General features: G+C 41.1%; 2 protein-coding genes across 3 annotated transcripts; one reads left to right on the forward strand and one right to left on the reverse strand.

Moving 5' to 3' along the window:
- Positions 1-354: 354 nt before the first annotated feature.
- Positions 355-6963, reverse strand: wtap (WT1 associated protein). 2 transcript variants are annotated; one of them, XM_030405188.1, is made up of 8 exons: positions 6741-6963; positions 6130-6167; positions 5958-6013; positions 5798-5856; positions 5526-5653; positions 4215-4393; positions 1710-1864; positions 355-1570 (listed from the first exon to the last, which is right to left on the reverse strand). In XM_030405188.1, the coding sequence occupies exons 2-8, from the start codon at positions 6157-6159 to the stop codon at positions 912-914; spliced, it is 1266 nt and encodes a 421-aa protein (XP_030261048.1). In that variant the 5' UTR covers positions 6160-6167; positions 6741-6963; the 3' UTR covers positions 355-911. The 2 variants fall into 2 exon arrangements, with proteins under 2 accessions (XP_030261048.1, XP_030261049.1); XM_030405189.1 differs by lacking the exon at positions 6741-6963 and adding an exon at positions 6514-6674.
- Positions 6964-8335: 1372 nt separating this feature from the next.
- On the forward strand, positions 8336-11325 carry sod2 (superoxide dismutase 2, mitochondrial). The gene is made up of 5 exons (XM_030405190.1): positions 8336-8473; positions 9081-9286; positions 9477-9593; positions 10339-10518; positions 10649-11325. The coding sequence occupies exons 1-5, from the start codon at positions 8427-8429 to the stop codon at positions 10792-10794; spliced, it is 696 nt and encodes a 231-aa protein (XP_030261050.1). The 5' UTR covers positions 8336-8426; the 3' UTR covers positions 10795-11325.
- Positions 11326-13959: the final 2634 nt, after the last annotated feature.

Genomic DNA, 13959 nt, shown 5'->3' on the forward strand with positions numbered 1-13959 from the left:
TTTTATACGTGGAAATATGTTCTTGAACTGTACATGACAATAAATGCTTTGAATTGATTTATTTGCACATATGTATTTTTTCTACTTATTCTCTCTACAATTTCAGTCTTCTTCAAAAAAATATTATTATTTCCCTCCTAGGATTAATAAAATTGATCATGTTACGAAGCCGAAATTATGTTCACCTGAGGTTTATGATGAAGATCTAGAATTAATTTTAACACAAAGCAAACCCCTCTTGTATACATTTTTTATACATGTATTATTGACTCAGTGGAGTGGACTATTTTAGGAGGCCTTTTCAGTGTTCTTCATATTAATATATTGGTGGTAGTAACAATGGCTTTCACTGTGTAGTATTAAAAATCTTTATTGGTATTTGGTCAGTACATGAAAAGGACTGAAGTCAGAATAATATGAACATCGCATATAAACTACTCACAATTCAACAGAATCTTTTGAACAGAATTTTTTTTTCTTCAATGAAAAATTAAAATTGCATTAAAAAAAAAAAAAAAAAACACAGGCCAACATCTAAAAATGACCTTGAATATTGCGAAGCTACTGCAATTCAGTGATTTTACTGACTTTTGACGATGAGTTACAACACCAGATGCCCCATTTCAGTGTCAAGAGCTCAAACAAAAACAGCATAGACGTGCTCAAATAAACAGCAGAATGAAACGGACTAGTTTTAAATCATACATCCACTCACTTCAAATCTAACATTAACCCATACCTGTTACATCCCTGTTTAGCAACACAAATGTGACAGAGGCATCACGATAGGCGAGGGGAGGAGGGTGAAAACAAAACGTCTTGGACAGCAGTGCTGTGTTACAGACTATGCGTTTGTTGCCTTGTTTGTATATTGTATAAAAAAAAGAAAAGACAGTACATGTCAAAGTACATTACAAAACCACACTGTCGCCCGTGCTGGAGTCCAGGCCGTTCTGAGCGTGCCGTGACCCTGCAGTCCTGGTGCCCTTGGTTACCAGGGCAGCCTTGTCCTCATGGGGGTCGGTGGTGGAGTCTGTGTCATTCGAGTGCTGAGTCAATGATGTCTCGCTTCCCGTCGGAGAGTCCACGCTCTCGTACCCTGCGCTCAGCTGGCTCCCGAAACCCACAGGTCCTCCAACTCTCCCAGCAGCAGTCTGACTCCCTGACGCCTCCTCAGAGTGGTTGGACAGCTTGGTCTCAGCTTCCCCGGGGCTGGAGACCATTGGGGACATGGGAAAGTCTTCCTCTGTGCTGCTTACCTCCCGGTACAGGCTGGGTGTGGTGGTCTCGCTCCTCTGGGATGAGTTGCCGTTGCTTGGTCCATTGGAGACCCTCCCGTAGTCTTTGCCCATTGGTTCGGAGGGTGCACTGGCCTGCTCAGGCTGGGTGGACGGCTCAGCGGACGAGCTGGAAGCAGCGGGTGAAGTCCTGCTGGGTCCTGCTCCGGCCATTGACCCCTGATTTTGAGTCAGCTGCTGACGAGAATCTTTCAACTGCTGCTGTAGGACGAGAATGGTGCTCTGCATCCCCTCCACCTCCTCGTCCAGCTGGATGATGAAGTCATTCAGCTCTGGGAGAGACGGGAGATCAGGAGCAGAAAAAGAACAAAGTCAAAAACCAGCTCAACAGCAGTTTGTTAAAGAAGTCCACACTTGATTCCAAGTTAGACTGGTCAGGCTGAAAGATGTGAATGCTGCTCATGTCCTCACCGTCTTGGCTGCTCTTGAGCTCCTCGCTGTACTTCTTCTGCAGGGCTAACTCAGCCTCCAGCTGGGCGATGCGTCCCTGCGACAGCTGCCTACCCAGCTCCTGGTTTTCCTGAATCAGCATTCGACACTTCGCCATCAGTTTCTTCCCCGTTTGGCTGCAAGGGAAACAAGTCTCACATCACACAGTGAACCAGGAGACAAAGGTGACAGGCAAAGAGGTGCCACTGAATCTGTCCCAACTGACTGGTCCACAAGCTAACATAACTCTTCAACCTAGCCATCCCTGGACAAGATTCTTATTATATCAATTTGATTCCAATAAAATCATAAGGAACCCAATTGGATCTTCTCAAGAAAATAATGTACATTTATTTGAACTGAACAAAAGTAAATTTTTTCTTTAAATTATTAATATTTTGAATATCTAAGGTATTCACTATGGCTCCATAGCACACTATATTGATCCACATTTTATGTAACTAATACATCCATTCTTACACTCTTAATTCAACATGTTGCATATTGACGACAAGTGAGCACGTTGAAAAGAACTGTAGAAATTTTTACGCAACCAAATTGTCACATTCAAACGCACTCGCAGTAGAATAGAAAATGTCACAGAGTTATATTAAAATTGACACGCTACAAAAAAACTACAATTTAAATATCAACCCTTAACTGAGTAGCAAAAAATGAAAATGTGCTCTGCCACCAGGCACCTGTTTCGTGTAGTCATCACTTTAAATACACAGGAGAAAGTGTTTCAACAGTAAAATCAAACAGCTTGAAGTGCCGCTTTCTCAACAGGTTAAAGAGCACTCCAACAGTCCTGCACACCTGGTATTTCATACATTAGCAGTTATTGTGTTTATGCTTTACCAAAGCCCTAATCAAGAAGCCAAAATTGCAAACATATGACAGGTATACACATTATTTAAAACCATAACTGCCATCTATTTATTCTTAAATACCTATGGAAGTCATCTGGCCAGTGGAAAGTTAAATATAAACATTAATTAATTGAATGACTAAGCAACTGTACCCTCTAAAAGCAGAAGCAGTCATTAAAGTTTAAACAGCTCAGAAAACCATGTAAGTTACTCCTAATGTTGTCCATTAAAATTACGCACAGCACATCATTTAGTTAACTGCACTTCTTCTCAGTAGTTTAGTGGTTATCATAACCATTTGTTTTTCTTAAGGACTAGGAAGATCTACGTTGTGTATACACTACCAGTTCTAATCTCACCGTCTCACATAGGTGTGAGAGTGTAGTATGGCTTTGTTTTAAAAAGACATGAAAAGATAAAACAGATTCCACGTGCGTTTCTTTCTGAAAACAGTGGCTAAGATCTGTGTCACACAGGCGAGAGATAAGTATCTCATCAGCTATTAGCGTTAAAGGCTGAGGGAGAGATCGTGAGGTCAATAACAAAAATACACAGAAATACAATGAATACAGTTCCATCAACTCATAACATGACTTGTTAAAGACATTTGCATTCACAACTTGAAAAACAAGACTCCGTGCACCTACAGCAGTGTGTTTGGTATGGATTTGAGGAATCAAGCAAAGCTCAATTCATTGTCAAAGTTCAAATGTTTTTATGTAAACAATCAAAGCCAATCGTCCTTCTCGGTTCACACACACTGCAGTAAGTGTTTGTTTCAGAGAAACAAGAGAAAGATCAAATGAAATGCAGATAAAAAGAAACAAGTCACAAAATAAAACATGTAAATACACTCTACCGTGAGTGGGCCCATGTTCAGAGACACAGGCGACTGGACCCTCATGCCTGAACCACAGTGCTCTGTGGACCGAGGATCTGGCTCCGCTCACAGTCTTAACACCGTTTCTAGTGGCTCTTCCCCCAGAGTCTTACTTTTAAATCCTAGAAACTGTCCTCACGTTACTGCAATGTATCTAGACTGTCCAAAAAGTCTTTACGTTTCTCAGGCCGACTAGAGGGGGTATGTGTGTGGTGTAATCCACAGTTAAATGTCTTTTTAAACCAAGTATGGGAATTGTCTGAAAATGTTCGATTGCTGCTTTAGGCTAGGGATGCTCCCTGCCTGACTCACCCTCCACCATGACCCCCCTATTTAATATGTTTACTGTCTGGTTTGAGCTGAGGGTGCGGGGAGGGCATATATCCGTGTTGGGAAGTGAGTGACCACCTCTTCAGGAACAGTCCGGACTCCTTCAGGCCCATGGACGGTGAGGGGATACGAGGGGAGAGAGCTGAAACACAAGTGTCACCTGACCATACTGTCTTTTCACTTTAGGTTATGTGATATGTAGCTGGCACAGTGCAAGAGTACAAAAACAGTTTTGTTCTGCAGTGACTGGCTTTCTGTAAAGTCTGAGTCTCGTGGTGAGTACAGCATTTGTCAGCCTTCCACCCCACCATTGTTCCTGCATGCCTGCAGTGAGCGTGAGGGTGGGGGGCATGAGGAAGTCTTGACTTTTTTGTGGGGTAGGGGGGTTATTTTGATTGTCTTTACCTATCAGGTGTAAATTTCCAGGCACTCAGTTCATTTTGGGCCTGCTCCAGTTTGTCTTTAGTCTGTTCGAGTTCAGCCTTCATTTTGAGGAAAAACAAGTTGATGGCTGGGTCCACCATGGATGACCGCAGTTGGGCCGCACTCGGCTGCTGGACTTGCTTGAGGTACTGGATCTGGGTCTGCAGGATAAAACAAACAGGTGTTAGTGACAGGAAAAGTGTAGAAGTACTTTATATTTTTATGAACACCAGTCCTTTAGCATCTCCAGTCATGAAGTCACATATAAAAATGTACCTCGATATCAGATGAATTTAAACAGTCTGGTTCTAAAATCCACCAATATTTTTAAGATTATCTGACAACTTTTCAAACCTAAATCTCTGGATAACAAACTGGAGATTACTAAAGGTCTGGACTTTTGTGCGAGTGGAGAGAGGTCTATCAGGATTCATCTTTAATCACAAAGCCATTTGAACTCTGTGATTAAAAAGATTTTGAGCTGCTTTTGAAAGACACACCCAATGAATTTTCATTCACAGAAGACCAGACAAGTTCAAAACAAACAAAAACTCACCTGCTGAAGTCAGTTATGGTGACCTCAGAACTGATTTAAATGTAACTGCATTAGAGGCAAAAGGGTGCAGCTAATATGCCTCAAAACACAACAGCCATCTGAGAACTATTTCAGTCACACATGGTAAAAAGTGACAACAGGGACACAAGTTAAAAACCTTTCTAACCCGAGTCCAGCAGTGTGTGTTGTGTTTACCTCAGCTGCCCTGTAAGAATGGCAAATGCTGCCATAAAGCCCCTGGGTGATCCACTGAGCTGTCAATCTGATAAGACCAAAGGCTGCCCTCTCTGACACCATTTACCTTTAACCTACATGCCATGCAAATGAATGAACATAAGGTCTGGTGCAGTGCTGAAATGATCTTAATTGGTAGACTAGTCTGCAGAGACTAAATTGGAGGATTCCAGCTTTAACAAATGATTATTTTGTATCTTACAGTGTACTTTAAGGTGTATTAGCCAACTTGAAGACATGGCAACTGGATTTGATTTGAAGCATTTGTCAAATCCAGAAATTACACACACAAAAAAGTCCAATAACTAATGAATAGTGAAAGTAATGGGTAACTACAGCCAGAGAGTATCTGGATTTTTGTTAGAGATCAGCAATTCTGGCACAGCGCAAAACATTATTACACATTGTAAAAAGTCCATCTAACGCCCTCGCTTTGAGTAAAACAATAATGTATCCCATAATTACATCAGATGCATGAACAAAGTGGAGGAATAGATACATACTGTGCACTCTTGCATCTCCTGCTCCTTGGTGGCAAGTCGCATGACCAAGATGTTCTCCCTGCGTGCAGACTCCTGCTGCTGCTGCTTGAGCTTCTCCTCCGACTCCTTCAGCCCAGTCACATCATTGGCTAAGACGGGAAAGAGGGGAAGGAAAGAAAGTGCATCAGAAGACGTGTCCCTTTCTTCTCAGGCAGCCAATATAGTGATTACAGCTGGCAGGAGAAACCCTGTCGTACTGGATGACACGTTTATGTAACAGCAGATGTACTTACAACACAGATCTGCATATTTTGCCTCCAGGACCTGGACATATGCTTCATGCTGCTTCCATCTGAGAGGAGCAGAACACGTGTAAACATTAACAGCTCAAGCTAAACAGATCAAGTTTCCCCCACAACATTATTAATCTCTACCTGTAGAGCTGTTATTTACCTTGTGCACAGCTCCTCCCTGGTCAGGGTCTTCATGTCAGATTCACTGAGGCGAACCTGTAGAGAAGATGGCCAAAGGGGTGAGTTAGATACAGAAGCCCACAGTATAATCAGGCTCGTATTCAGACAGGAAGGTTTTCTTAAAAAAAAAAAAAAAAAAAAAAGACACTCACCTTCTTCGGAAGAGGCTCCTCGTTGGTCATTGTGAAATCTAGAAGTGAAAAATGACAGAAAACATTAATCAGGGCTTGGTGTCGTGTGTTCAAGCGACTGGCTGCATCATCTCCAGCTGTAACGCGCTGACTGTCCACACGCAGTTAAATATGACATGTATGACAACTTGGCTCATTCTAAACAAATACCGTGGTTTCCCCTCAGCCAAATGAAGCCAATGTCGGTGACGAGCGAGTTAACTACTTGCTCGACCAAAATCAAGTTACCATTAACCAGCCCATAAGAGGTGTCGAGCCTGTGTTAGCTGGTGTGGCAGGCAAGCAACGATGGTCAGCAAGCGATAGAAATAAGCTAAGCAAGGTTAACTCTGGCGTGCTACTAACATTTAGCATCCGCTAGCAAAATAAATACTAGATGTGAAAGTAGACGTTCGAGCGACAGTATTTCCTTTATGTTCCGCCTGACAGCATGCAATTCTTGGCTCTGTTTTCGGCTCCTTGTTATCACAAAATGGCGGTGAAGGAAATGACTCCCTCCCTTGCGCTCCTTTTCCTGAAACTAGCGGGCTCTTGGCTGCAGATATCGGGCCTACAGCCCTCACAACACTCACCAGACCCGTTTCCCTCGATGTTTTCTGGGACTTCTCGGCTTCACTAGTTCTTTATGAGGCGGATAATTGCAACCACGTTAAAAACTCGCTGTTAATCTATATGTTGTTGCCTCGGTTCGGCGTGATCAACATCATCTTCGTCACTGAAGGCAGGACAGAATGGCTCTAACCGAGCTGCTGCACTCGCGTTGCTGCAGCGCACAACCAGAGACGGGGGAGAGGAAGAAAGACGTCTCACTCCGCCGCGATTTCCGGATCCTAAAAAAAAAAAAAAAAAATACAAAGTGAGACGAGATACCTGAAAAATTCTCAAATACAGAAATGTTTACTGTTAAATGACAATACTTCATGATTTTTTTATTTCAACGAAAGACATGGAACGTGGTATTTCCTCATTATGATGATTTTGATTATTATTATTGTTATTATTTTGGTATCAGGTTTTAGAATGCAGTGCACGTGGGCATATGTGGAAGCTTCAATTTTCCGGATTAATTTACCAATGAAAAGTCATTCACCGTTATGATCAGTCTGTTCATTTTTAACACTAATAATCTGATCGTTGCCAAAATTACTGCCGGGTTCCTGCCTCTCAATGTAAATATTGGCAAGGTTTTAAAATCTTTAATGTTGGTTTAATGACACAAGCAATTTAACGAGAGCTTCTTGGGCTCTGGGAAATCATCTTGGAAAATTTTTAGTAGGCCTATTTTTAATGACATTTTGTAGATAAAATGATTAATTAAGAAAACAATATGTAGACTATAATCACTGGCTGCAGTGCTCACTTAGTTTTTTATGGCAGTAGATGTAGTGCTGTGCTGTGTTGCCCTGTTAATCAACAATTCTTAACTATAAAATTCCTTTAAAACATATTTTATTTTTTTATATCTTTGTCATTATTTATATTGAGGCTCCTCATACCCCTGGGTCTTTATGCCTGATTAATTTTTGTTTTTTGTTGTTGTTGCTCACAATTGCATGAGTGACAACATCCAATTATCCAATCCATTATGTTTTATAACAAACACTGGGGTCTTCTTGGTTTTAATCCCTGAGTGATTCATTCGCTTTAACATGGACGATCTCTGGCATTTCCTCCGATGGATAGATGATGTGTTCACGTGATTTTTTTTATTTGTACCTCACTGTTAGTTGTGATAATTATTATTGTGCATATTACATGTACAATTTAATTTTTCTATATTTATATTATTGATATTTTTTTATTTTATAAAATATTGTGTATTCACAATATAATTGCTTATTTCAAAATGACCATGTAACATAATATAATATCATATAATCGATAGACGTGAGAACATTGTTTATATAACAAAATATACTTCAAAGGTGCCTCTTGCACTTTTACTGAGGCCACAGAAACCAACCAGCAGGGCGAGTTCTAAAAAATTTATAGAAGAGGGGAGGAGGGAGGGGTAAATGCATTATCTCGTGTGTTTAAATACATTTCAATATATTACGTTGTCATTACACACACCATATTATCATATCTTTCCAAATTTAAGAATTGAGTAGTTGCTTTAATTTTGGCAGTTTAAGTTTTAATTATTATACACTCTCGCTACACCCCCACACGACCATAATGGTACGGTCCTGGGTCTGTCAGGTTGAAATTGCACACTTTCAAGGGCAGTCACCAAGAGTGTCTACTCTATAACGTGTATGAGCTCTATCGTGAACATGCTTTGCAGAGTTGGTCAAATACGCAGGTAAAACTGATATATCAACCTACCGTTTGGTGCCATTGCTCGTCCAGAATGCACACGGAATTAGATCGGCTGGCTTCCGTCAGGGGCGACTGCTCGTGAACTTGAGACAGTTGTTTAGGCAGAGCTAACAGTTAGCTAGCTTGGATGCTAAGTTATTTCATCAGCTCAGCAAGGTTAGCGTGTGGCGCACCAAAATAAAGGGTGTTTTTATATTCGGGCACACTTGAGAACATCTAGCTAACTCGGGGCCTCCAGGCCATTCAGCTAATATCTAGTTAACCACTTAACTACTGAATGTTAATTCAAAACTAATGTCATAATGTTGGGTAACTTTAAGCCAGCTGCTGTGGGCTTATCAAACTGATGCCACTTAAGCTAATAAACCTTCCTGTTCTAGGCTGTCCTGGGCTAATATTGTGCAGTTTAATCACACAGGCGTCACTGGTAGCCAAGTTACTTTTGTCTCTCTATATATTTGAAACTGGTTATGCTCTGGCATATCATGTCAGTTTCTCTTTCCAGCTAACCTTACACTATCCTGTACTGAATTGTATTTCCAATAGTGTGTTTTGGTTGGTAAATCTCTCTCGTCCCCTCTTTGCTTCAGGTGTGCAGCCAGCCTGAGCCAAACTTTGAACCAGGTAGCTGCATCGAGGCAGAAGCACACGCTCCCTGACCTGACCTACGACTATGGTGCCCTGGAGCCCCACATCAACGCAGAGATCATGCAGCTGCACCACAGCAAGCACCATGCCACATATGTCAACAACCTCAACGTTACAGAGGAGAAATATCAGGAGGCACTAGCAAAGGGTACAAACATAAAAGCAAGCATTTCATATTTACTGTATGTCAGGAAAACGTTTGGATGTTTCCGAATATATCAATATATTCTAATCTTTTATTTGTAACTGTAGATGTGACTCAGACGTCAACAGTCAATTTTCTTTGGACAGATCTGATGTCTGCGTATTCACTTGCTTGTGTTTGGCTTGTATTGTAGGAGATGTGACGACACAGGTTGCCCTCCAGCCTGCTCTGAAGTTTAATGGAGGAGGCCACATTAATCACACCATCTTCTGGACAAACCTGTCGCCAAACGGAGGAGGCGAGCCACAGGGTAAGGCAGAAGTGCCTCACGCTACACTTTGTTTTGTAGTTAAAGGGGCACTACGTCATTTTGGAGAAGAAAGTCAAACCCAGAATTTAGACTTTTACAATATTATTAAATAATACAAAATCAGAAGTATCTCATTTTTTCTAAATCTGAATAAACAAGCTGTTCTCAGTTGTGAACATAGTTTGCTTCTTCTCTTCTGATTAAAACTTCCCTCCCCAAAACTACACAGTGCACCTTTCAGTTAAACCTTCATTAAGCAACACATGAATCTGTAATGTCACGTTAAGCTCGTTAATAGTGCTAAACCCACTGTGAGTGAACAGCTCCCTCTGTTCAGCTTTTAGTTCAACATAAGCCACCAATATAAAACAAAGACAGCCATTCCCAGTGAGCAAGCTCAGACAAGTGAATGAGTAGCTTGCAAAGTATCCAGTATGATAAAGTTTATGATGTTTTTGTAAAGATTTTCTTCAAAACCAAGTAGTAAATATTAGACTTGCAGTCATCAGGTGGGCAAAAAATATGACTCAAGTGCCATTGTGCCCCCTAGTGCTGAAAGATGCTGCCCTTTGCATCCACCATATTGTATTACTTTCCTCAGTATTATTTATTGCAAAAGGATTCGGAGAAATAAAATAAATTGCTTAACATTACAATTTCATACTTTGTTGAAAATGCTTTCTGATTTTGTTTCTTGCTTTTAATGTCTAGCTTATGTCTAGTTTGTCTGTGTCACTACCTGCAGGGGAGCTGATGGAGGCCATCAAGCGGGACTTTGGCTCCTTCCAGAAGATGAAGGAGAAGATGTCTGCTGCCACAGTGGCAGTGCAGGGCTCGGGCTGGGGCTGGCTGGGCTACGAGAAGGAGAGTGGAAGACTTCGTATTGCTGCTTGTGCAAACCAGGATCCCCTGCAGGGATCTACAGGTCAGTTGACAACAGATTTGACCGTCTTTCCACAGCACATCAGTTATATGTTATGCTCATACATTCTATTGTCAGTGTTGCATATGAAATAGAGACATCACGGTAATTGTTTCCTGTCTTTGACCCTCAGGTCTCATCCCCCTCCTTGGTATCGATGTATGGGAGCATGCCTACTACCTTCAGTACAAAAATGTGCGTCCAGACTATGTGAAGGCTATTTGGAATGTCATCAGCTGGGAGAATGTGAGCGAACGTCTACAGACTGCCAAAAAGTAGAATCTTATCCTCGGATATCTCCCATATCTTCTTTCACCTTGACCTAGATCAAATAGTAGTTGCAAATAATGTTCAGGTTGACTATGCATTAAGTTCTCAGATGATCATCTGCTTCAAAGTTGATTGTTGTTAATATACTGTCTGTGTGGCAAGCATAACGTCCTGCACACGCACACGCATGCACACACACACACACACACACACACACACACACACACACACACACACACACACACACAGGTTGAAGCATCTTAAAATTATTTGCAAGTTCTTTTTATCTCAGGTCTGTTCCCAACCCCAAGACTTGTTCAACGCACAAATAGGCCTCCCTTTACCCCAAGGCTGACTTCTGTTAATCAAACCCAAACACTGTCTGCTGTACATGTGAACTAGGTATCAGATAACCGGAGTGCATATTCAGTGGGCTTTTCTTTGTCAGAATAACTCACACCAAAATCTGACAATATTATTGCAGTCCATGTATTTGATGTATTATAATAAAATTATAGGATTTCAATTATAAAAACTTGATTGTTGGTGCTTTGTTATTCTATTCCTGTGTGTTTGTTACAGTCATCAGAAGTTAGCGTTCCAGAGTTATTCATGTCAGAGAAGGATGACGAGGCTTCTTTTTACTTCAAATCAGATCTTCATGCTTTCCCTCGAGGATGGTGACGATAAAAGATCAGATCACTGTTACTGGCTGCTTAACACAGGCCAGTGAACTTCTATATTAAAAAACATTGTTTTTGGTTGCATGTTCAAGATAAGCAAAGTTTCACCAAATTTGGTGAGGCATGTGGGATATTTAGCAAACAAGAAAGCAGCTCTCTTCAGAGAGCTCTCTCCAGGGCTGTAATTATCAGCAATCATCGTATTTATCGCTCCATGATGGTTATCACCATTTGTTTTTCAGCCTGTTCTTTTCTAAAACATGGCCAGGTTGGCTTCAGTCCAATCAAAAGATTTAGTTAAACAAGATATGTAAACACTTGTGTCCTGAGTGGAAAAATCTTTCTTTATAAAGTTATTGACCACAGGTAAAGTGTACACTCCATGATTCGCTTTTCTTCTACAGTGTTAGCAGAAGAGGGCAGTGTTTCCCAAGGTTTCGTGCTGTAGATGTCCCTGGTTCACTCAGATGAATGCTCACATTTTTCTTTGCACAAATTCCAGTGTATTTAAATCATGCCTGTATGGTAGTTATATGTTTGTGTATAAATCAAAGAAGTAACAGTTAATAGGTCTCTTCATCCATCCATCCATGGACCCAAAGTAGAATTTAAAGCAACAAAACACAATATAACTTCCTGGACAAAGGCAGTTTATTGGTCTTTATCCACAGATCTTCAAACACTGACACAGCTCGGGTTGACAGCTTGAGTCAGACCTGGATAGGTGACTCAACAGTCAACTATCTCTCTCCAAAAAGCTACATTTTATTGCTTTAAAATGCTTTAACAAGACGCTGTGTGACTCATGAGTTTGTCAAAAAAAGAGGGGTTTCTTTCAAAATAATATCAAGTACAACTTTACTTTAGCTGTACAAATGGCTTCCAGCTGGCTAATCTCCTGTCAGCCAAGTGACTCCGCTCTTCCTTTCAGCGATTAGGACCAACCAGTTTGCCAGTGGGCAAATCACATTCCAGAGATCTCGCCCTTTCCTTTAGGTGGTGTCATGATGTGGAGGTGAAGTGGTTTTTCAGTGGACATGGCGAGTTCAAGCACATGGTGACCAGACTCCAAATCATGAGTCTGGAATCGGCAACATTTTGGTTCTATTAATTATGTAACATTTTTGCCAGAGTTGGCTAATTGAATGAAGTAACTGAGTCAAAAAATGAAAACATGTCATGCAGTGAATTATTAGTTATTGGTGCAGTTTGACTCCATCTTAACATGGATAACTATTGTTAAATCTGACCTACATGCCTTTTGGGACTTATATATACACGGTATATCAAACTATTATGATGTGGCAGGAACCAGCTGCAGCAGGAAGCCTGCCTGTGGGAACAGACAAACTAATGACAACGGACTTCAAGCTGCTTTTTGGAGTGAGCGACAAAGAACTGCTTCCATTTATCAGAACCATAAATACTGGCTCGCAGACTTGAGTTTTATTTGGGAGGGTTTAAAAACAGAAGTCTCTCCATTTATAAGATGATGGTTTGTCTAAATGTGGCCTACTTTTGCTCTGTTAAAGTTTGGGTGTGCCAAAAATTATTTCCCTCTTCCACAAGTCGTAAAAAAAATAGATGGAATTCACTCAGGATAGAGTTTCTTTAACCTCTGGAAGTGGAAAAAGGAAAATATTGGGGAAATGTCTCAGTCACTGAGTTTAAATTTTTGAAATCTGTCCTTCTTTTTCTCTCCTCTCCCTTTTTTCTTTCGGTTAGCGCTTTTTCCTTAAAACTGCCACTAAAACCTCTGTAAAAAGAGCTGAGAGTGAAACATACACTCAACTCTGTGGCTTATCCAATTTTCAGACTCCTTCCGATAGGACCTTTGGGACATGCACATGCTGATAGCCAAGAAGATGTTTAAGCACATGCTGATCAGTCTTAGAAAGAACTTTGAATTGACCTCGCAAAACCATCTGGTGGTGAGTCAGGTTAACTTTCAGTTGCAACAAAGAAGGCTGTTTTCTTGAGCTTCCCTCCAACATACACACACACACACACAGATGCACACACTTTGGGAAATACGAGCTCCGCTGTTGGTGCGGTTTCTCAGTGGGCGCAGACAAGCATGCAATGAGGCTCGCATGTGGCTTTGTTTCACATCCTTATTTGTCATTGTCTGGGCATAAGTGGTGGAGGTGTGTGCCCATCACGTACTGTATTCTTTACTGATTCAAACTCGGTATTACCGCACACAGAGGGTTTTATTTTCTTGCACAACAATGGTAATGTTGTTTAAAATTTCAAAAAATAATGGCGGACTGCCAAGAGAGAGAAAGCAACTGACATGATCACAAACAGTATTCATTGTTATCATTTTCTATGTCTCGCTGGGCTTTTGTTGGGTTTTTTAATCACAGAAAAAGTGTAGAGGAACTGACAGACGTATGAACAGATGTTTGGATGAAAGCGGCAACTACAGCAGATACGAGCCAAGAGCAGGCCCAGGCCTACTGCATCCGTGGAGGTTCACTGAATGCGG

This window comes from Sparus aurata, chromosome 22, assembly GCF_900880675.1.
Source record: "Sparus aurata chromosome 22, fSpaAur1.1, whole genome shotgun sequence".
Taxonomy (NCBI): Eukaryota; Metazoa; Chordata; class Actinopteri; order Spariformes; family Sparidae; genus Sparus; species Sparus aurata.